At 45.9% G+C, this 22,289-nt stretch overlaps 1 protein-coding gene across 1 annotated transcript in view; it reads right to left on the bottom strand.

Moving 5' to 3' along the window:
• Window positions 1-21,025, bottom strand: part of LOC149347703 (multiple inositol polyphosphate phosphatase 1-like) — a 61,552-nt gene extending 40,527 nt beyond the window's left edge. The window contains exons 1-2 of the mRNA XM_089587369.1: window positions 20,370-21,025; window positions 2,413-2,506 (exon numbers count right to left, since the gene is read on the bottom strand). Of these exons, the coding sequence (XP_089443495.1) occupies window positions 2,413-2,442 (30 nt within the window). The 5' untranslated portion in view covers window positions 2,443-2,506; window positions 20,370-21,025. The remainder of the gene's footprint in view (window positions 1-2,412; window positions 2,507-20,369) is intronic.
• Between the last annotated feature and the right edge of the window lie 1,264 nt (window positions 21,026-22,289).

The raw sequence follows: 22,289 nt of genomic DNA, 5'->3' as shown, positions 1-22,289 counted from the left end.
TCTCCAAACTTATACGTTTCCGAACCCGGTTATGTGTAGTCGTTATTATCCGGGACAATATTCAAACGAGTGTAAGCAATGTAAGGCCAAAGCGGATCTCAACCATATTCTCTGGAAATGCCCTTTTGCCCCCCTGGAGGGACAAAAAATAAAGTCACTTGAACAATGGGAGGCTCTCCTACTCAGCTCCGATCCGTAGACTCAAACAAAAGTCGTCCAACTGGCCGAAGACGCCGCCAGGAGCCAAGACCTTCTGGCCGTCGTTTAGGCGGGGGGCCTATATGCCCTTCAGACTGTTGGCAATAAACGTTTTACAATCCAAAAAATCCATTATACAAGTCAAAAGAAAAAGATAACATCCAGAATTACAGGCCGATATCAATATTACCGTTTTTCAGCAAGGTCGCTGAAAAACTGTTAGCAGCAAGAATTAACAGCTACCTAGAAAAACACAGTATTCTGTCACCCTACCAATTTGGGTTCAGAAAAGGATATTCCACAACAACTGCCGTTTCGACCTTTGTTGACATAGTTAGGAAGTTTATTGATTCGGGTTCCCTAGCAGCAGGCATATTTATCGACTTCGCCAAAGCCTTTGATTCTCTAAACCACAGCATTCTTAAAGAAAAGTTAATTGGTTACGGCGTCAACGGCACACCCCTAACACTCATTGAAAGTTACCTAAAGGACCGCCATCAAGTTGTTTTCTTCGGAAATTCACAGTCGACTGCATAGGTGATTAATATCGGGGTTCCCCAAGGCTCCGTGTTGGGACCTTTGTTTTTTTTGCTTTATATCAATGACTTGCCTTCCCAATTAACTTATGCCCAAACTGTATTATATGCCGATGATACGACTCTAGTATTATCAGATCGCGATGAAAGTGCCCTGATTAGAAAAGTAAATAAAGAATTACAAAATGTACATAAATGGTGCATGGCGAATGCAGTCAACCTTAATCCTAATAAAACCGTTTTTACCCTTTTTCACTCTGGCAGAAGAATTGTGTCTCAGCATACAGATGTAATTTACAATAACCGGCCTATTCAGCATGCTACCAACACAAAATTTTTGGGTATTGTGATAGATAGTTATCTCAAGTTTGATTTACACATACGTTCAGTAATTAAAAAAGCCTCATACGGCCTGCATGCACTTTCCAAATGCCGAAATTTTTTCCCCGTTGATGTGCTTGTTAACCTTTATTACGCCTTTGTCCATTCACATATTAATTACTGTGTGTCTGTTTGGGGATGCACATATTCATCTCACATCGCCCCCTTATATGCTTTTCAAAAAAGAGCTCTTCGAATTGTCGCGCAAAACATTCAGCATCCTCATCCGGATGAATTATTTGCCGTTCTTGGTATTCTAAATGTATATGACCTAGTAACTTAAAATACCGGTTCCTTAATTTATCAGATAATTCACAACACACTCAATTTAACTACAGTATGTCTTCGTCACTCACTACGCACGAACACGTCTACTACAAGACATCGGCTCTTGCTTCCTACAATACATACAAATTATGGTCGACAAACGTTGCAATTTACGGGTCCTTATCTGTGGAATAGTCTTGAATATAACGTTCAAATTTCACCTACACTTCATGCCTTTCAGAAACAATTAAAACATTTTCTACTAAATTCAACCTAGTTTACATTCTTTAGTGCTGTGGTTTGTGTTTTTCTTTTCTAATTATAACATGTTTATTTGATATTGTCACTAGTATCCAGTGCCTACTGCTGTAACATGCTTATTGTCATATAGTTGCGTTATTTGTTGCTGTCGTCTACGTCATATGTAATAGCTTATAGTGGTCGGGACCCTTAAACAAATTTTGTTGGGTCCCTGAAATTGTCTGTTTGTATTTCATGTTTTATGCTAAATAAATACTTTCTTTCTTTCTTTTCTTCTTGAGAAACGCCCGACGCCATCGGCTGGGAGGGGGTCCCTTGACGGGGAAAAGCCGCTTCGTTCTTGAGTTTTATCCCTCTGTAGTAAATGTCAACGCGGCCGCAAAGGGAATCGATGTTTACTAGAAAGCTGGATAGAATTGCCCTGGTAGTCTGTTTAAAACTGCATTTCTTTTTTGCATGCTTTTCCTGCTGCCCGCCGCGGTGGCTCAGTGGTTATGGCGCTCGGCTGCTGACCCGAAAGACGCGGGTTCTATCCCGGCCGCGGCCGAATTTCGATGGAGGCGGCATTCTAGACTGTGCGATGTGCTGTGCGATGTGCCCGTGTGCTGTGCGATGTCAGTGCACGTTAAAGAACCCCAGGCGGTCGAAGTTTCCGGAGCCCTTCACTACGGCGTCCCTCATAGCCTGAGTTGTTCTGGGACGTTAAACCCCAATAAACCAAATCAAGCGTTTCCTGCTAAGAACGATTCAAGGGGTGTCGTATACTTACCACGGCAAGTCGTACCCACTTCCAGTTCATGGTGGCAACCTGTAGCTGAGTCTCACTGTGCCCGGGTCTTCAGCCGCTTCACCCGATGCTGTCCCTACAAAGGGGAGATACAGAACGGTTTCAAGGCTTACTCTTTGAGGACAGTTGCGTGCGCTCGAATAATTTATCAGAGATAACACTGGTGATAGGGCCCTGTGCAAATATATAACAGCGTTGGAAGGGCGATAACGACTTAGACTGACCCCAGATAGATCTCCAGGGTCTTGCTACTCCTATACAGTAAACCACTTCAGCGATGTATCTATTGGTCTTAATTTTGATTGCTTTGTCGGTCTTTGGCCGCAGACAGCGTTAGTTCGATGAATTTGTAGGTCAACTAAACTGCGAGTTTTGGGCGCTTATGACATTCTATTGTTTTCACACAATGGACTCGTGTATAGATAATATGAAGCGGGGTTGAATATCGATCGACAAAGTTACGAGAACCGTCCTCTCAAAGAGAAAAATTTTTTTTAATCTTTGACATACATTAAATGCGCTCATTGTAGTCGTAGCTGCTGAAATTTTGTCTATTCGAACGCCAGGAATGTCACACATTGTTCGTGTTCGAAGAAAAAGAGAACAGGGTCCTTTGGCCTGGAATGCGAGTACTGATCGGTTGGTGACATTGTGCTAGGGCCAGGAATGATCTGTGCACATAACATAAAATGCCAGAAAACTAAAAGGCAGCTAATACTATAGTGCGACCGAAACCAGCAGCTTCAAAAAACAATATCCAATGTAGCGCATAAACATCGCGAATGGTTTTTTTTTCGCAAATAACCGCCTTTTTTTTTTTTCGCGACAAGCCCGCAGGCCGGTGGGCGTCACGTGGCAATTTAAAACTCCAGCAGCATCTTGAGAAACCTCAGAATTTTCGCGATTTTTAAAATGTTAAGCGAACTTTATGCCTCTCAGTGATGCTGCATACTTGGCGACCTTACTGCAGAGCTTATTGTCCATTGTGCGATGAAATCGAATTAGTAACTTTTTTTTATTTGTAACCAGAGGGCGATCTTAAGTAGGCATATGTCTGGAAAAAGCTTGAAGGTTCTCCGACTCAAAATCCACCTTATCCAATTTAGGCAAAGGCTTTATATCCCGCACCGCAGCTCGGCTTTACGGCGTGTGTTTCTCCCATCTCTGGTGCTCACCGAGATGCGAGAGGGTTAGTGCGCCATTTCCTTCCATCAAAAACCAATTAAAAAAAAACAATTTTCGGGCATGGCAGCCGCCTTCCAAGCATTGCATGGGTCCCATGAGGAAATGTATGATCAAAACAGAAGGGTAAAGCGCTCGTGTGTGTGTCTTTTCTACGTGTGTCCGTGTTTCGTCGCGCTGTTTCTTCCTTCAATTGCTCTTCTAAAGCCCTGAGAGCAGAGAGAGAGAGAAATAGAGAGTGTTGAGAAGGAAAGGAGAGGAAGCTAACCAGAAGAGGGTACTGTAAGCGTGGATGGACGGTTGCGCTTTACTATGACACTTTCATGACTGCCTGAAGAAGTGTGACTATAGCGCGATTTGTTTTGACAAATTGTTTTCACAGAAAGCGAACCAGAGACTCACCTCTTCAATTAGCGTTAAATACGTGCAACATTTTCTTACATCCCAGCGCTCCTATCATATGAATGACGTGCAGGGTGACGTTTGAAAGTTTTGTTTGTACGGTGATAGCTGCACTGATGATGCAAGTTAGGACTGCTTGATTCCAGAGAATCAACGTTGCAAAATCAGTGCGCTTTAAGTGTTCTCATTATGGCCAGTATAACGGCGGCTGGCTATCAGGAGGCGTACCACAATCACTTTCACCTCAGCTAGCAATAGTATGGCGATAGTGTCAATAGGAATGAAGCCAGAACTGTCACTCTATAGTGAGTAAAATAACTGCGAATCAAAGACCCCAGAGCTACGCCTTTCGCCAAACACCCTATGTAACGTGAATGCAACTATAGGGGAACGTACAAACAGTTTGCAATGACTTTAAAGCTGTTCCGCAGTGGTACTAAAGGAAGTTTCCTCAGTCTTGCCGCAAAGTGCGAATGAATTACATGCATGAGCCTGGGACCGTATGTAGTTACTCATACCTGGACCGGACCCGATATCATCTCCCGCCTGTGATGAGGTGGGCACTGTGGTCAAGTTCCTGGTCTCTCCCTGTGTCCTTCCTTCCTTCCTTCCTTCCTTCCTTCCTTCCTTCCTTCCTTCCTTCCTTCCTTCCTTCCTTCCTTCCTTCCTTCCTTCCTTCCTTCCTTCCTTCCTTCCTTCCTTCCTTCCTTCCTTCCTTCCTTCCTTCCTTCCTTCCTTCCTTCCTTCCTTTCTTTCCCCTCCACCTCTTTCCTTCCTTCCTTCCTTCCTTCCTTCCTTCCTTCCTTCCTTCCTTCCTTCCTTCCTTCCTTCCTTCCTTCCTTCCTTCCTTCCTTCATTTCCCCTCCACCTCTTTCCTTCCTCTCCCTTTCACACACACTCAAAGCATTCACAAAAAGAAGGTGGGAAACACTTTCGAGACGAGTACATGCCTGTACTCCGCCTGTACATAAACTACGCCATAGGAAGTAGTCCAACCTCGTTATAACGAAACGGTTTATAATGAAATAATGGATATAACGAAGGAATGACGATTCTCCTCGCAAGCTAGATCAACACTTGCTATAACGAAGCTGCGGCGACAATGGCGAAGTAATCGCACGGCCCCTTGAACTTCGTTATAACGAGGTTCAACTGTATATGCCTACTCTGCAAGTGGAATGCCCTAAACGTGCACTAGTTCAGTTTGCCATTTGCATGTTTTTAAGGCGTTTTAACGCTGCTTAGGAATACCATTTCTTCAGTGTTCAATTGCTATTGATCTCAGCGGGAGACCCTACAATGGGGCCTCTAGTCGTACGAAGACAGTAAGGAAAAACCTTTTAAGTAGTTTTTGGAAGGACAAGGGGAACTGGAACTAAGCCACCCCTTTTTAGAACAGGTTGCTTCGCGGTTCTTGTTCCTCTGGAACTAGAAGGAGGTTTTTCGACGGGCTTACGTGTAAATTAGCTCGTGTAGTGCGATACCTTAATTTTTGACCCTCACATGTGACAAAGCTCGGTACGCAGTGTCACGTTTTCTGTGTGAGGTGATCGTAAAGATAATTTTGATGCGAGAGCACTACTTCACAAGCAGCCTGCTCAAAGCCAATGCTCTCTGAATCCTCGACCTGTAACCTTTGACCCATGCATGACCTTTGAGATGAAATTACTTGGATACAGTGTGGTTAGGAGAAGATGACGTGGGACGAAAGTTGAAAAGAAAGTTCCTTGGACATGTGGTTTCTCCTGTATGGTCACGTGGTACGGAAAGTTGAAATGAAGCTGAAGGCTGTGTACCAAAATTGGAGGCACACGAATTCGAAGGACAATGCAAGGCAACGTCTAGGCCAGTGTCAAGGGAATTCGAAACCAAATGCTTTCGTACGACATACTCGGTTTAAAGGCGTTAAAACCATATTTGTTTTTCTCAGGTGCCACTTTTCCTCAGAATAGCTGTCCGCGTGTTTTTTGAAATTCAGAAGGGTGGATAGTTGAGCTTGTTCGTTTACGATCATATTGGGAACAGCGCTAACACAGGACGGAGCAAGTACACAACACAGGCGCTGCTAAGGTTGGTGCTAAAGTTAGGTGTTAAGGTTGGAGTTCGCGTAACTTTTTCTGCCTCGCAAAAACTTGGCGCTCTGTGAAAACGTTTGAATAGGGAAGAGGCTGAACGGAACGAATGTAAGAAAAACCCCAGATTCAATTTTTATACTGTAAGAAAAACGTTGTGTACGAAATTCCGCTTTCTTGCGACAGGTACTATGTAGGGCAAACTGGAAGATGTATTAATGACAGGTTGCGTGAGCACGCTAATTCTCAAAACGCCACTACGGGGTCTAACTTAGTTATTCACCGCACCAAATGCGAATGTTCTCCCCTGCTTGACAAAACCCGCATCATCAATAAATATTTCAGCCAGCATGCTCGAGAAATCTGGGAAGCTTTTATCATCAATAAGAAAGATGACAAGTGTGTCAGTGCGCCGTCTATCACATTACTTTCAAAACAAATCGCTTTTCTAGGGCATCAGTCCTGATACTCGCCAGCCACCTCCCCAGTGTGCCTTTACGCTTGTTGGTGTTGTTCTTGTTTGTTTTCATCAGTTCATCTCTTTTTTTTTTGGTGTCATTTTATCGCCCCTTTTACTCCTTTCGAAATGAGCACGTGCCATTCATCTCGCCACTTACTTTCATGTCATCCTCGACGCGCGCCTGTAGCAGTTTAAATTTTCACACCTGTTATTGTTTTAAGCATGAAATGCTTTTATCTCCCGTTGTCGGCAGTGTGGTGACGTCACGCCGAGACCGAGAGCCAACATCCGGGCACTGAATTATACTCATCCGAGCACTGAATTCCACTCATCCGGGCACTGAAACGAGAGCATCCGGGCACCGTACGAGATTTAACGAGACTCTCTAAGCCCTCCTACAGGACCGGCATACAAGCGGCGGTAGCTTCGCGCCGAACGGGTGGTGGCGTTCCTCCCTTCCTGTATGGTGCGGTTCGGGTGTCCACCGAGATGACAGAGAATTACTGCTCCATTTCCTTTCCCCAAAAAGCCTTGCGTTCAAAGGGCAAGGTATTGAGCCGAACGGGTGGTGGCGTTCCACTCCTAAAGGCGAAGCTCAAACGTCATTAATTAGCAGTTAATTAGTATTCAGTCATTAATCAGTAATTAGTCACTAATTAGTAATTTGTCATTACTTCCATTACTTCGTCATCAGTTATGTGCGACATAATCCAGTGGTGACGTCCCCGGTGTCACATAGGCAAAGTAGTACAAATAACCGAGGAATGAAAACAACGATTACAAAGATGAAAGGCAGACAGAAACCGGATACAGCTGACGAGGCAGGGCGGAAGAAATTCCTCAGACACTCACAGGAAAGGATTGCGTCCACATGGACCAGTGCACAATATGTGTGGTGTGGTGTGTTGAACACTAGACCCATTTCAAGAATTTGACTTATAGCATCTACAACCAATGTGTTATGCCCGTAAACATTTCATGCTTACTCTACTCTCGGTCACGGGAGAGGCAGAGATTTTTTCTTGTTTGTTTCCACCCGGACACCCTGTTGTAACCCCCGTTCGCCTTTCTGCCCGTTCATCTCTAGTTAAGTTTCTATTGTCATGAGCTGAGCACGTGCCTTTTTCTTCGCCATCTTTTCGCGCAGCAAGCTGAATATGTGTATCTTGTTTGCGGGGTTGCGGTATGTATATATATCTGCTTTTCTGCAATAAGCACTACTTGCTAGTCAGCGCCTGTGTTGTGTTCTCGCTCCGTCCTTTGTTAGCGCTGTTCCCAATATGATTATGGTTTTGAAACGCTTGTCAAGAAACTCAGTTGACATATTTTTTCGGTGCCAAAGTAGAGACCTTTGATCAAAGTGGTCCCTGTGCGGACGTGTTCAAACGAGTTGAGAAAATGTATGAGGCATCAGGCACCTAGAATTCCTTTTCCATCTGCACCCTGGAACCTAGCGGGCAAAGAATGGTTCGACCCCGCCATCTCTTTTTGTCTTGTTTTAGTTTGCGAACACAGCGCACAGCGCAAAATGAGTGAAAATCAACTAGCCCATTTTTTCGCATTATACCATTAAATGGGCACGCTATATTTCGCTTGTAAAAAAAGAAAGAACACTCAAACTTGTTTTCATCGACTACACTAAAGCAGAATATTTGGGGACGTACGTACTTCAACGCCCGATTAAAGAAGAGTTAATTCCTGACGCCCCATGGTACTCGTTTTTGCAATACAACGAGACTGTTAGTGGCGCATTTGTAGCGTGAACGTTTCCATAGGCGTTACACATCACGTGATCACTTGACCATGACGTCACCGTCATGAGACCAGTCATGTAACATCACATTACAATGCGTGGTCTGCCACGTGACACTACGTGACCGGTGACGTCACCAGCAGCGAGGAGCCGTCCAAGCCCGCTCGCACAGGTTTTGGTGGAGTCTTTGCAGTGAGTTGTAAAAAGCAAAAACACAAATCTGAAAACCACAAGCAGATGTGCTGGCCGAACACATTCATGAATGTCAAATGTATACCCAGCAATTCTGGACAGCAGCATTTGTGAAAGGGGAAGAGTTTATGCACGCAATTTTTTAATATATTTTAAGATTTCGCTATAAGAATCAATACATCCGCAGATCTCGCGTCGGCAGGCTTGCATTTCTTGCTACTAACGTTTTTGCTATCGTCCAAATCGCTCCCATTGGTTTTCTATGGCAGTCTTAGCTGCTCGATCCAAGCGATGGGAAAAAAATTAAGATTTTGCTACACATCTGAAGAAAAACTGCGAGGACACTTTGGCAACTAAAGTGTTGAGAGGCGAAAGCCGAGGACACTATGCCGTGTCGGCTTCCGGTGGGTGTGACGTCAAACCATTCCTATAGCTATATTGATACCCAAATTATACATCTTTCACTAATCAGCACACATTTGTCCAACTAATTTGACACAAATCCGACGTTTTTCTTACCATTCTGTGACAATTTCCACTATGCCTGACGACTTCCGGTGAATGGGACGTCACATCGTTCTTGTGGCTATATCAACGTCCGCACTATTTCGACGCAATGTCGGCATTTTTGCCTATATTTAATTAGCTAATTGCTCTACAGTCATCAAACTTGGCTTCTAGGCTCATTTTTTCCCTCCTCTATCCGAAGAAACCAATGGTTGTCTTTTATCTTTTTAGTTCCCGAGTTAAATGCGTGTGACGCTTTGTTAACGGACAACAGTATGAGTCATTAAAGGCTTTCGCCTTGATAAACCATTACCTTCAATATTTTCATAACAGTACCTTACAATTTTCTAATATTCTAATGCCACCTGACTAGGCATGCGTAATGCACGGATCCTGACATCAGGAGTTCACCGTTAGGTGGCGCCAGCATGGCGTCAGGAGAAACTTGGAGGAGGAGAGGGTGTCAGAGACTTTTGATCCCGAATGTACGCCTAGGATGTAACTGGCAGCCATGGTTGCGACTTGACCTTTGGCTACTGTGGATGAACACGCCGGCAGAGAGGCAACTTGTTTCTCTCTACAGCTTTACCGCAGACGCAGATAGCAGACTCCTGCCCTATATGTCGACCGGCCTCATGTACACAATAGGGCGCGTGCATTGATACGTATAAGGAATTCCCGATAAGGCCGCGTTGCTCAGTGGGGCTCTCATTCCAAACGAGGAAATGGGAATACTATTCGATGACGCGTGCTTATCACGGGTTCGATCTCTTGCTCATATAGTATAGCCTCGCTTCGAAAGTGACGACCTATGGAAGCTGATACGGGCAGAAAGTGAGAGGCTTTCACGTTATCTCTGTGCACATAGGAGCTTCGCAGAAAACACGCGACACAAGGGCTGACAACAAAGTTAATCACTTTAGTAAGTCGATATTCGTCAAGATAACAGCGCCCATCTGAAGGAAAACACGACACCTTCTAGTGAGCTGGCAGTGATTTTCCTCGACGATTCCACTTTTCACTTTGTTTTGGATGATGCCACCAGTTTAGACTGGACGTTTCTACGCGGATACCTGCAAGAAAGGGTGGACGTAAAAGGCGCCTAGCTTTAACGCTTGATAGGCTGTCTAGTCTGCTCGAGAACGCAAGTTGGCAAAGGTCTTTCTCTTCGGACTTTCCCTCATTCGCTGCCCGCAAGGAAGAACATGAAAAAATTGGGCTCAGTTTTACGAATCATGCAAATTTTATGTAGCGTGCCGTTTTGATCACAGTGGCTTGATTGTGCCGGCTTAATCAGCTGACTATCAGAAGTCTGGTTAGGCCTAGTTTGCTTACTGTCATACTGGCTGCGCGGCTCGAAACGCACAAGGGCAAGACACAAAAATTCAGGGGGGCACTTTGTTGACCTAAAGTGCGGAGAGGCGAAAGCCTTAAGCGCGGTGTTGTTGCTTGTGCCACTGATGCGTTGTTAAGATGTTAGGCTTCATCTCTGAGAGTGAAACGCGGCAGCGTCTTGCAACGCTGCCAGGGAGTCCGCAGAACGCCGTCGCCCGTTCGCTTCTACGCCTTGCTCGTCGGTAAATTGGTTTATGAGGAAAGGAAATGTATCTGTCTCGCATATCTGGGTGGACACCTGAAACTCGCCGAAACGGGAAGGGAGGAAGATGGGAGTGAAAGAAGACACCGTATTCACTAGACGCGCCTTTGTTCATTCCAAACCATCGAGCTGGCATGGCGTAGTAAAAGGCTACGCCATGCCAGCTCGATGGTTTGGAATGAACAAAGGCGCTGTGACGACATCAATGGGCGAGTAGCGATGCTTCAGATTGATCTCGAAAAAGCATTTGATTGTGTTTCCCATGAAATTTTGTTTACCGTTTTAGACCATGTGAACGTCGGTTCAGTTATCCGTAAGGGTGTAGCCCTGGCGTATCGAAACTCCACGACGAGACTGATTGTTAACAAGAGTCTGGGGGCCCCATTAGCGTGCAGCGTTCGGTGCGTCAGGGATGGCCCCTCAGCCCTCTCTTGTTTTATATTTACATCGAAACGCTGTGCATGAAAATCATAGAAAACAATAGTATTAATGGCTTTAGGTTACAAGCAGCTGAAGTTAAGCTGCTGGCCTATGCAGATGACGTTGCAGTATTTACGGTTGATCAGGGGAGCATAAGTGAAGCTGTCGGGTGTGTACGCGCGTTCAGCGAAGTCACAGGTAGCGGGGTTAACTGGTCCAAGTGCCTTGGGCTCTGGCATGGATGGTGGTCATCCCACCCGGACCATTTCGCCAACGTACCGTGGGCGACGACCCCGGGCAAGTATTTGGGCGTTCCGCTCGATGCTTATCGCGATAGCGAGGAGTATTGGAAAGAGCAAACTAAAGACGCACGTGACCGAGCTGGGAAATGGAAAGGCACCAGCCTTTCAATTTTCGCCAAAGCTACAGTCTGCAATCTTTTTTTTATTAGCAAACTCTGGTATGTGATGCAGGTTTTGCATTGCTCGCGTGTGAACGTTCAGAAGCTACACAGGATTTTTGCAGTTTTCATATGGGCGTCCGAATGGCAACGTTGTAGCAGAACTAACCTGTTCCGGCGGGTAAAAGACGGGGGGCTAGGGCTAGGGCCCCTCTTTTTAAGGCAGCTGGTGAACCGTTTTTTGTTTTTTCGCGACGTCACAGACCCGTTCTTGCGCACCGTGTGCCAAGTGAAGCTGCGGCGATTGCTGCCGGAGTTTGTGGTATCCACAGAAGAGCTCTCTGGTGGAACTTTTGGTTACTACAAAGAGATTGTAGCAAGCGTTCGGTTTCTTTCGGCACGTTTTTCCACCGATTATATGTGGAAAAGTAAAAGGAAAAAGTTGTGCAATGATCTTTGTGATATTGTTTTCCCAGAGCCCATGTACAGGGCCTTGTACAGTGGAGGCCCGGGAGGGGATGTTTTAAAAAGGGTGAAGAAAATGCAGGTGCCACCAGGAGTAAAGACTTTCTTTTTTAAGTTACACACCGGGACGTTACCAGTTAAAAAGTTTCTAGAGGGAAAGGATTTCTTTTTACCGTGGGGATCGAACTGCTTAATTTGTAAACAGCCTGAAACAATAGACCATGTTTTTTTGCATTGCTGGGAAGGGGTTTATTGGGACGTGTTACAAAGGACCATAAAGAAAGAGCTAACACTTGACGCGCACGGAATTCGCTATTTAAGCACTGATAATGAGGATGGGGCACCTTTTGATCTCATAATGCTCTTGGGCCTCCACTGTATATGGCGCTCCAGAATGGCAGGCTACCATTGTGACAAAGACGCACGACCGGCCCGAATTTATTTTCGGGAAAGCATGGACTGGTTTCTTGCAATCCAAAAAGCAGCTGCGGAGCCTCCCGAGTGGCTCTCAAGACTAGAGCCGTTGTGTATGTTGCGGGAATTTTAAGCTGACGAAGCCAGTCTCGTGCCGGCTGACTACGACAGTGTCGTATGTATATAGCGTTATGTGTATTTTTGTTGTGCAATGTCATGAGCCAAAGCCAGGCAATAAAGAAAAAAAAAAGCTGGCATGGCGTAGTGGTTAGCACGCTCGTTTCGCACTCCGCAGACCGGGGTTCGATTCCCGAACTCGACCAATTTCCTACTCGGTTTTATTTATTTATCTGACCTGACTAGAAGGGTTAATTGAGCTAATTGGGTTATTAAGCAATTAACTTAACTCAGTCCCACTTACTTGGAGCATCACTATACGATCCCTTTAATTGGTTGCATGGTTACTAGCCAAAGTACAATTGACCCCATTTGAAATTCGCGCACTGAAACGTCACGACCGCTTCGACCAATTGAAAAGCGTGACGTTTCTGTCGACAACCCCTGCTTACAACGATGAGGCATTAAAGGCTTCCGCCTTATAAAGAAACTACATGCAATGGCGCTTACTCAGTATTCAGTGGATGTCAAGATACAAAGAGAGAGAGAGAGACTCTTTAATGAAATGCAGAGAATTTAGCCGGCGTTTAAAAATCGCTGGCATGCTACTCTGCGTAGGAAGGGGAATTTGGGAGAAAAAGACAGAAGGAGAGCAGCGTGGAAGAGGTAAAAAAAAAAACCCGACGATAAAATGCGGCCATGAAATGGGTACTAAGGATGCAATGGCGAGTATTGATGTAACCTATGGAATGATGGATCGCATAGTCCGACAAATGGGCTGACGAAGTTCACTGCATGAAGAATGCATGAAGGTAACGTGCAAGTGAATTTAGAGCTTATCAAGATGTCCAATGTCTTTTAAATATGTAAAAAGAAAGTTCATTGCAAGTCTCTGTTGCCTGAAGCAGGCTAAGGGACCTAAAACTTTGTCCATTGTTAGGGGCACTGGGCAGAGCTTCTGCATGCAATGTTCATAGTACGCACGCTCGTTAGCATACGCAGGGCACACAAGTAGGATATGTTCCGCAGTTTCTATAGAGGCACAATTGTCACAATGCGGACGGTTCGTTTGTCCAAAACGGTATCGCAAGCCGTTTGTATATGCAGAATTCAGACGAAGTCGGTGATAAAGTGTTTCCAGTTGTCGAGGAATTGTGGGTGAGAGTCTTGATCTAAGATGTGGGTCGATTGAGTGAAGAAATTGGTACTGATGTGTCGGCAAACTCCAAAGCCGATACGTTTCTTCGTAAGCAAAACTTTTAGGCATTTGGGACGCATCCGATTTCGTGAAAAAAGTTCGAATGTATCTCCGATGTTGATGGCCCTTACGGGCCGCTTCATCTGCTTTTTCATTAGCCAGAATGCCACAGTGAGCAGGTACCCACTGAAATGTTATGCAGTGGCCTGCGGCAATAGCTAAATGATGTATATACCCGATGTCGAGGGAAACTGGCTGGTGATTCGTTTTCTTCAGCAGGTTGGCCAGGATCTGCAGAGATGCTTTTGAATCGGTGAAGATAACCCAACGGCCGGCGGTTCGGCGCAGGATGTAAGAAACAGCTTCCTTAATGCCGTGAAGCTCAGCTGTCGTAGAGGATGTCCTCCGCTGCAGCCGGTAAGAAAGGGCATGGTTTGTTGAGGGCACATAAAGGCCACAAGAAGAGGTTTCTTTAGTAGTTGAACCATCGGTGAAGATATGGATGTGCTGCGTATATTCCTCCGTTAAGTAGGCGAGAGTAGTTTGCAGAAGCGCTGCCTGTGGCATGCGGCTCTTTGCATTCACACTTGGAACAGACTTCTTCACCTTTAGAGGAGAGAGTGTCCATGGAGGAAAGGCCAGAGGTAGTAGCTTCTGTGGCTGATTAATAGTAGGAAGGGGCAGGAGATGTACTGCCTGGCCAAAGCTAGAGTTGCTGTGAGTTAGATGGACACGGTGTAGGAAGTGTTTCTTTCCTTGCAGGACATGGCGGAGATGGGTACGCATAGTTTCCTGGGCGGAAATCACCTCTAGTGGGAGACATCCTGCCTCCGCTACTGTTCCTGATGCAGAGGAACCCTTTGGGAGGCCAAGGCATATTCGCAGGCAGTTGTTCCGTGCGGTAACGAGAGACTTATTGCTTGATGTAGATAATCTCTGAAACACTGGTAGACAGTAGCGCAAGGCTCCTTCAACGTAGGCTTTTTCAAGCAGAAGCTTTGATCGGCAGTTGCTACCCCACCTTGTTCCCGCCATGAACCTAAACACTTGCGATGCTGCAGTGATCCTCTCGCGGAGTTTTTTGATTTGAGGTGTCCATGACAGATTATAGTCGATTACAACACCCAGGAATCGCTGAGATCGTACATATGGTAGCGATCGTCCACCTAGGAGCAGCGGATATCGGGTCATCGTTTTTCTTGTAAACGCCATTGCAACACTCTTTTCTTGCGAGAGACGAAGACCTCTGGAAGCCAGGTACATCAAAATGTGCAATAGCGCTCTCTGTAGACGTTGCTGGGTGATATAGCGCGAGCGTGATGCGGTCCAGATGCAGATATCATCAGCATAAATTGTTATGCGGACCCCTCGCGGAAGGTTTCTTGTTATGTGAATAAGGACAATATTGAACAAGAGAGGGCTGAGCACCGCTCCTTGTGGTACGCCCCTCTCCACTGCTTGAAAGCGTGTTGGAACGTCTGGAGTGGACATAAAAATTTGCCGTTCTTTTAAATAATGCCCAATCCACTTGTATAGCCTTCCTCCAAGGCCAAGACTGCCAAAGGCTGCGAGAATTGCATGGTGAAAGACAGAGTCAAAGGCGGCCTTGATGTTTCTTGTATTTTTATTTAGATTTTCTTAATCATCTGCAGTACATTAGTGATTGGTACAGAGCCTTGTACTATCGACGTCAAGCTGCAGTCTGCCTGTCTGTCTGAACGCCATCATCAACGTCACAAATTTCAGCGGAAGGCCGAATAATTTTTTTCATCTCCTGGTTTTCGAACTTTGCGGCCGGATGAACGTAAACGGAACCACAAAAGCGCCTAAGAATAAAAGTTTACGATAAACGGAAATTCAAAAGCCATCAACCTGAGGGGCTGCCTGCAAGCAAACTGCGCACGATATTCTAGCTTTTTAAATTTTTTTTGAAGACAATGAGGGTACCCCCCCCCCCCCCCCTGGCCTCACGGGGGGGGGGGGGATAACAACAGGGAAAAATGTCTTTCCTTCCGTCTACTCGATTCGGTGGATTGGCGACTATGGCGTCCAGATGCTGACAAGGAAACGGATTTGAATCCCAGTCGTGGTAGCTACGTTCCGATAGAAGCAAAATGCGAAAGTAGCCAGTGTGGTAGGCAATGCCAGCGCACGTTAAAGGTCCCCACGTAGTCGAAAGAAAGATCCCCAGGCAGTCGAAATTATTAATTCGAAAGCATTACACGGCTATGTCGCGTCACCAAAAAGTGTCCGCAAATTTTTTCCGTACGATTACGTCGTTCTCTGAAGATAAATGCGTGAAGTATGATTCTGATAGATATTGAGTGATAAAATGTTGCCGCGGGAAAAATTTTGTTGACGAGGTGTAATTAATTAATTAAACGAAAAGAATACACTTAGACGTCAAAATAACCGCGGACGTCGATATAGTACATGGACGTCAGAACAGCCTTGGACGTCGATATAGTATGTGGACGTTTTGCTTTCGGATCGCTCCAATGCGGGTCGCACAGTGATCTCAAAAGTTTTCAGTAGTCCTGCACTTCGGCGTTTCCACAGCCCGTATCTCGCCTCTGCATCTTATCATGTATACTGTATACCATTCTCTTTATTTCTGAAATTTTTTGCTTTCAATGTTTACTGTGTATAATTTGGGCTTCAGTGATTTTGTTTCTATCTTCACAAAATGTGTTGGCGTGAACGCCACGCCTGCTTAAGGCTTTGGAATAAACAAAGCAGTCTTTCATAAGCGAATAAATTAAAATAAATAAAGAAAAATCAATATGCCAGTATACGTTAAACCCTGATAACATAACAATATTTGCTTCCTTCTCTATCTTCTTTATTATTTTCGTTGATGGTAACAGTATAAAGAGCTCTGTGTTGGAGTCACGGTTGATGTGAAAAGTCTCGTTAGATGACGATAAATGCCAGTGGCCACATTTGGGTTCTTTTTAATAAAATTAAGGGTTCTCCATGAGGGGGAGCCAAGTTTCAGCGAAGACCCCCCCCCCCCCCCACCCCACCCCCCGACCTTCTCTCACCTAAGCCCCTACGGCCAAAATGACGGAGCGCAAAGATGAGGAATGATTGTAAAACATTTATTTCAACGTGATAGAATTGCAGAATATGCAGGATATTTTATTATAGAGCAGTAGTTTTTACTTTCGCGTGCAACTCCGGCAGAGGAACATATGGTAGAGAGGGGATAAGCGGATGGTTTTTTTATGCTCGCAATGTGAACAAGGAAGGGGAAAGCTTCACGACGCTTGACAACGTTTCCACAAGAGGTCTTGTCTTCATCCAGACGAAGACAAGTTCTCTTGTCGAAACGTCCGCAAGCACCCTGAGGCTTTCCCCTCCCTTGTTAACATTGTGAGTACTGACAGAGGGAGGCAGTCACTGCGTCACTGAGGCATCAGTGTAACATCGCGCTTCCGGAGTAATTTCAATTCTCTCTAGACCCCAGAGAATATGACAGATCTGTCTTTTGGTAACTGCGAAAAGAACCTGTAAAGGTTGCCTCAAAATGACCCGGCCAGTCAACAGTTCTTGGAGCGCAGCATCACGGGTCTTCGGCCGTTAGAAACCTGTATGGCCATAGCATTGCACTGTAAACAATGGTTGAACAGGGTCCGACAGAGTAAATGTATGAGGCAGACTCGGTGATTAGGGGGCTTAGACGGTAGGGGGCGGCCGCAATCCCCCCATCCCCGTACACGCGCTTGTGACGGTATCTAAATGACAATAAGGAGTTTGCCTTGACAATGGTCTTGGATGGTGTCTAAATACCAATATTGGGTCTGCCTTGACAGTGACGTGTCCATGACTCTGCATGAACATATCGGACTCAAGTGGCCACTATGATTACTTCTCGCGGCATGGAAAATGGAGCGCGTTTTTAAACCATCGAGTGATTTCCTCACGTAAAGGGAAATGGCTGGAATGGGCCGCAAGTAGAGGATTTCATCGCTTAATAGCGATGCTAGGGGGAGTTGCCATTATCAATCCATTTACAAAACCTCCTAAGCTTACTACGTGTGTCTGATCTGTGGACATGGCTGCAGTGTAGTACGTTTTCTACAGTGCACATAATCCCTGTCTGAAGGAGGCTTTACAAAACAGCGCGGTGTTCTCGCTTGAGGCCAGTGCTTGCGGATACCACGCGCACATCCGCGCGGTTACAGGGGGCTCTAACATTGCGGTGATTTTTCTCCAGCGTCACACTCGTAAGAATGCGTATGCAGCTTACGAACCACAAATCAGAACCACGCCTTGCACACATACAGCGGAAGCTTGTATGCACTTGTTGACTTGCCAGGGCAGCCCCGAGCAGCTCAAATTTCCGGCGGCTCAGTTCCGTGTACACGACCGCTGACGGAAGCCTTTTCATGACCATAAAAGAAACGTTTTTTTTTGGATTCCGGGGAGAGCGTGGGGGAGCTTAACCTTCAACTCTTTCCTGTTCTCCCCCGCCGCGGTGGCTCAGTGGTTACGGCGCTCGGCTGCTGGGCCGAAAGACGCGGGTTCGATCCCGGCCGCGGCGGCTGAATGTCGATGGAGGCGAAATTCTGGAGGCCCGTGTACTGTGCGATGTCAGTGCACGTTAAAGAACTCCAGGTGGTCGAAATTTCCGGATTCCGCCACTACGGCGTCCCTCATAGCCTGAGTCGCTTTGGGACTTTAAACCCCAATAAACCAAACCAACCCAACCTTTCCTGTTGTACGAGCACGGTCCAGTGTCCAACACGCCGGCACCCTTCTACGTGTTTATGAAAAGCTCCTGACCCCCCTCAGTAGTGAATATTTGTTTCCCTCAGCTGTCAACAGCATGAAAATAGCTCAATGGGTACTGTCGTCGCGAAACATGCGCGACCAACTTCGCTCTCGCGTCCACCCACCATTTCATATCCACTCGCCACTCACCTCTAACTCACACTCACATCCACTCACTACCGCTCATTCACACTCATATCCACTCACTCACACTCATGGTCGCCCATGCTCACATCCACTCGCTCGCACTCACAGACATGAGTGTGAGTGAGGCGATATGAGTGCACACATGAGTGAGTGTGCTGACCTATGCTTATTGGCCGCGGCCACGGTAGCGGCCTGACGTCTGAAGGAATCTAACCAATAGCTATCTCTCATTTGTACACGCAGGAGTGGTGCGATCGTGAAAAAAAAGTCGCCGGGAAGGACTCGCCAACTTTCGCGTGTGATTATGGGTCTCTGCTGCGTGTAGAGGTGTATTATTTGGCTCAGGTTTCCATGACAACACAGCGCAGTGATTCAGCGACTTGATGTGCTCTCCTCGGTAGGTGTTTCAGAGCCCCTTTAATACCGGCCTCTGGAATCCGAAGTAAGAGCCATTAGTGACGAAAATACAGAGCTGATGTACTCGTACCGACTAACCTAATGCATTGTTCTTGCACAGAAGGAAAATGCATAAAATCAGGTCTAATTTTCATTTTGCTCCAGTTCTAGCGTTAGATCACGGCGCGTTAGACTACCCAGTTCACCTTTTTTTTCCCGCTCCGTTCGCAACTTTATATATTAACTTAAATAACTGCATATGACATTTTTATATTGGTTTAGGTTCCTTGGCAGGCTTTACGTTACGTCGTTAACGTCGTGTTGCAGCCGCTACTTTATTTTCCCTTAAATGACGCCTCCTTACTCCAACTTATTGACTGCATAGAAACGCTGAGTAGATTTTGCGCCTGACTACTAAGTCGGATGGACTTCATGTACGATAGGATTAACCGTGCATCTTTTAGGTAAGCTATCTGGACCAAGTTATAGGATAAAGATCTTAGGCGCTGCGGTTATAATGCGCTGTAGGGTATTCATGACGTTTGCAATAATGTTATATAATTGCTCGCCATCTACGCCCTAACCTGTAAACAAGTGTCAACTGTTTATCGCCGCTGCCTTGGTTCACCGTCTGTGGAGGAACCCGGAGATTTCTAGAGCTTTCGGTTCATCATTTGTCTGCTCGAAATTTGATTGACACCGTCATTGGTGCGTGGCGTTGCCCTTCGAATGCGCATTAGGATTTCGTGCTTTAAGAACCCTGCGTACCGTGTGCAACATCTACAAGGCCGAGCAATACGACAGGGAACACTTTGTGAAGCAAATTTATTTCTACTTCTGCATCGCCATTTAAAAGGTATTAGATAGACCGTAGGTCTTGTAAAAAAAAGTGTGTTGTGTAGCTCAGAAATCTTTAACAAAAAATTATCTTGTTGAGAACTGTGGCTTGTTTGACCTAAAATTTTGTGCAGAGGTAAATTTGGTGGTAAGTTTTGTTTTGTGCTATGTTTGGGCCAGGTGCTTGCTTGAATCAGTGAGAAATAATCGAAAGTTTGCATCGTATGCAGTGATGCCGGACTAAAGAAAGTGGTGACTACAGAAGGGAAAGGAAGAAAGGGACTAAAGAAATAAAGTGAAAAATGCGAAATTTGAGAACGAACAAGCGAGAAGTTTGACCGAGAGATTTTTTTTTAGGCTTTGTCTGAGCGACGCAACTCTCATTAGTTAAAAAAAAAAAAATCACTGACACTTGCACGGCTATGTGTCACGACGTTAAACCCCACAATTTACAGTTTGCAATTTTACACTTGCATTGTTGCCTGCCTGAGAACAAAATGTTGCCTTTCGTATTGCTTTGGCATTCAACCGCATTTCATTGAAACAGATCGAAATGTACTTAGAACTTTGGACTCTTTTTTTTTACCCCCCAAAGCCCACTTACCTTGAAATGTCGATCGCAGTCACAGAGGCATGCCGCACCTTGCCACGAAGCAGACGACTTTCCGCACTCCCGCTATTTTCACTTTGGCGCGATTGTCTCGCAGTCGGATTCACGGAAGACGAACAGGAATCCAAAAAAGACGAGACAGCACTCTCCTCACACAAATCGAAACTTCACTATTCCACACATACGACGAAAAACCACTCCGTCAAAAGCTCTCCGCTTGCGGTAGCTCCCCCGCGTCGAAAGAAAGTCGCCGTTCCTTCTTGGACTGGTCGATTATGGGCGGGCCGCTTTGGTCACGCCGCAAACAAGAACAAAAAAAGGAAACCTGAGCGCGCCCCACGCGGCAGAAAGAGAAAGCGCGTAGCAGACGATAATAGCGGAACGACGCGCGCGTCGTCTGTCGCAACTCTTCGTGTGCTGCGAACCAGTGCAAAAAGAAAAAAACAAAACAAAAAATGACTCGTAGACGTTGTGACGAAGTCGTCGAGTGAGCTGCCGCGTATGGAACACACGCTTTTCGCCCCGAGGTCGTCGTTCACTGTACGCGCTACACAACGGAGGCTTGCTTGCCTTGTAGCAGACCACACCGGCGGCGACGAACAGGCTGCGCGGATCCCACGCGAGCAAATGACGACCGTGCGTCGCCGAATGATCGCATCCGGCGAGCTCGCGTGTACGTACTATCGCCCGCCCCCTTTCCACAAAGTCCCCCCCCTCTCACTACGTCCTCGCCACATTCTGTTGTACGCTGCTGACTGAGGCAGACTCTCTGTGGTCGTGCGCGATGACAATTAGCGGACAAGGACTGTCGACTCTCTATGGCTTTCTCTCGCAGTTCGTTAATCACCGCACTTGCGAGAGAGGAAACGATTTTGTTTGAAGAATCACCCTCTGTGCTCGTAATAAAGATAGGGTTGTTCAGGGAGTGTTCCGCTGATGAAGAGTTCGCGATCAGCAGGCGTGTTGTGAAATTCGCGTGAGCTTGCGTTTTGAAAACAAACGCGAGGGTTGGCAAATATACAAACTGTCGCGTCACCTGTGGACAGATCAATGAACTTTTAAGAAGAGTTGAGATTGCTCGTTAAGGCGACAAGTAAAGCCACTATTTACAGTGCGACTATGTTGAATCCTAGTTACGCGGGCCACAAGAAGGCCGTAACGCCTATATCGTACCGACAAAATCGGCCAGCAAACCACAAGCAGAAAGCGTGAGCGACTTTTTTTATGTTTAATCTTTATTTTCTTCTTTGTTATCGTCGCTTGAATGGTATGCGGGCAAAAAACAGATGAAGGAAAGAATCGCGGAAGGAAAAAAATAAACCGAGGGCCAAATAGTTCATCATTTATGAGAATTTATCGCTCTAGTGAAGCCAATAATTAACGCGCTCGTAATGAGCGTCTGGCCTAGACATAACTTTACCAGCTTCCATTAGCACTCTGGCCTGAATACTGTCGTCTCAGGGACAGGTAAGAAGGTTGACGGTTAATGGTTTTTTACGTACCAATCAAAACAACACCCTAGGCTGTGAGCCAAGGCGTGGTCTAGAGTTTCTGGTTAGTATAGGCCACCTGGGGCAGTGTACCTAGATACAACGTGTATCTGGGTACACCAGAACATGGGCGTTTTTGTATTTTGTTAGTGTAGAAATGCAGTCATCTTTGTTTGATTCTTAGCCGGGAACTCTCGATTTGAAGCTAAGCGTCATATCCAGTGAGCTTCTATATGCGACCACGCTTCTATATCTTCTGTATATCCTGACTTGTCATGTGTATAGCCGCAAAAGTCTTCATACCGCAGTGTGTACTTTCTAGCCATGCAGTGGAGCACTTACCACCAGAAAAATAAAAACAAACAGAATCTCACCAAAAATTACGACGAAATGTTTCGCAGTTATGTCGTACCGACCAATTTTT

Source organism: Amblyomma mixtum, chromosome 4, assembly GCF_055824585.1.
Source record: "Amblyomma mixtum isolate Tamu chromosome 4, ASM5582458v1, whole genome shotgun sequence".
Lineage (NCBI taxonomy): Eukaryota > Metazoa > Arthropoda > Arachnida > Ixodida > Ixodidae > Amblyomma > Amblyomma mixtum.
The sequence above is the reverse complement of the archived record's forward strand: the minus strand, read 5'-3'. Positions and strand labels throughout refer to the sequence as shown.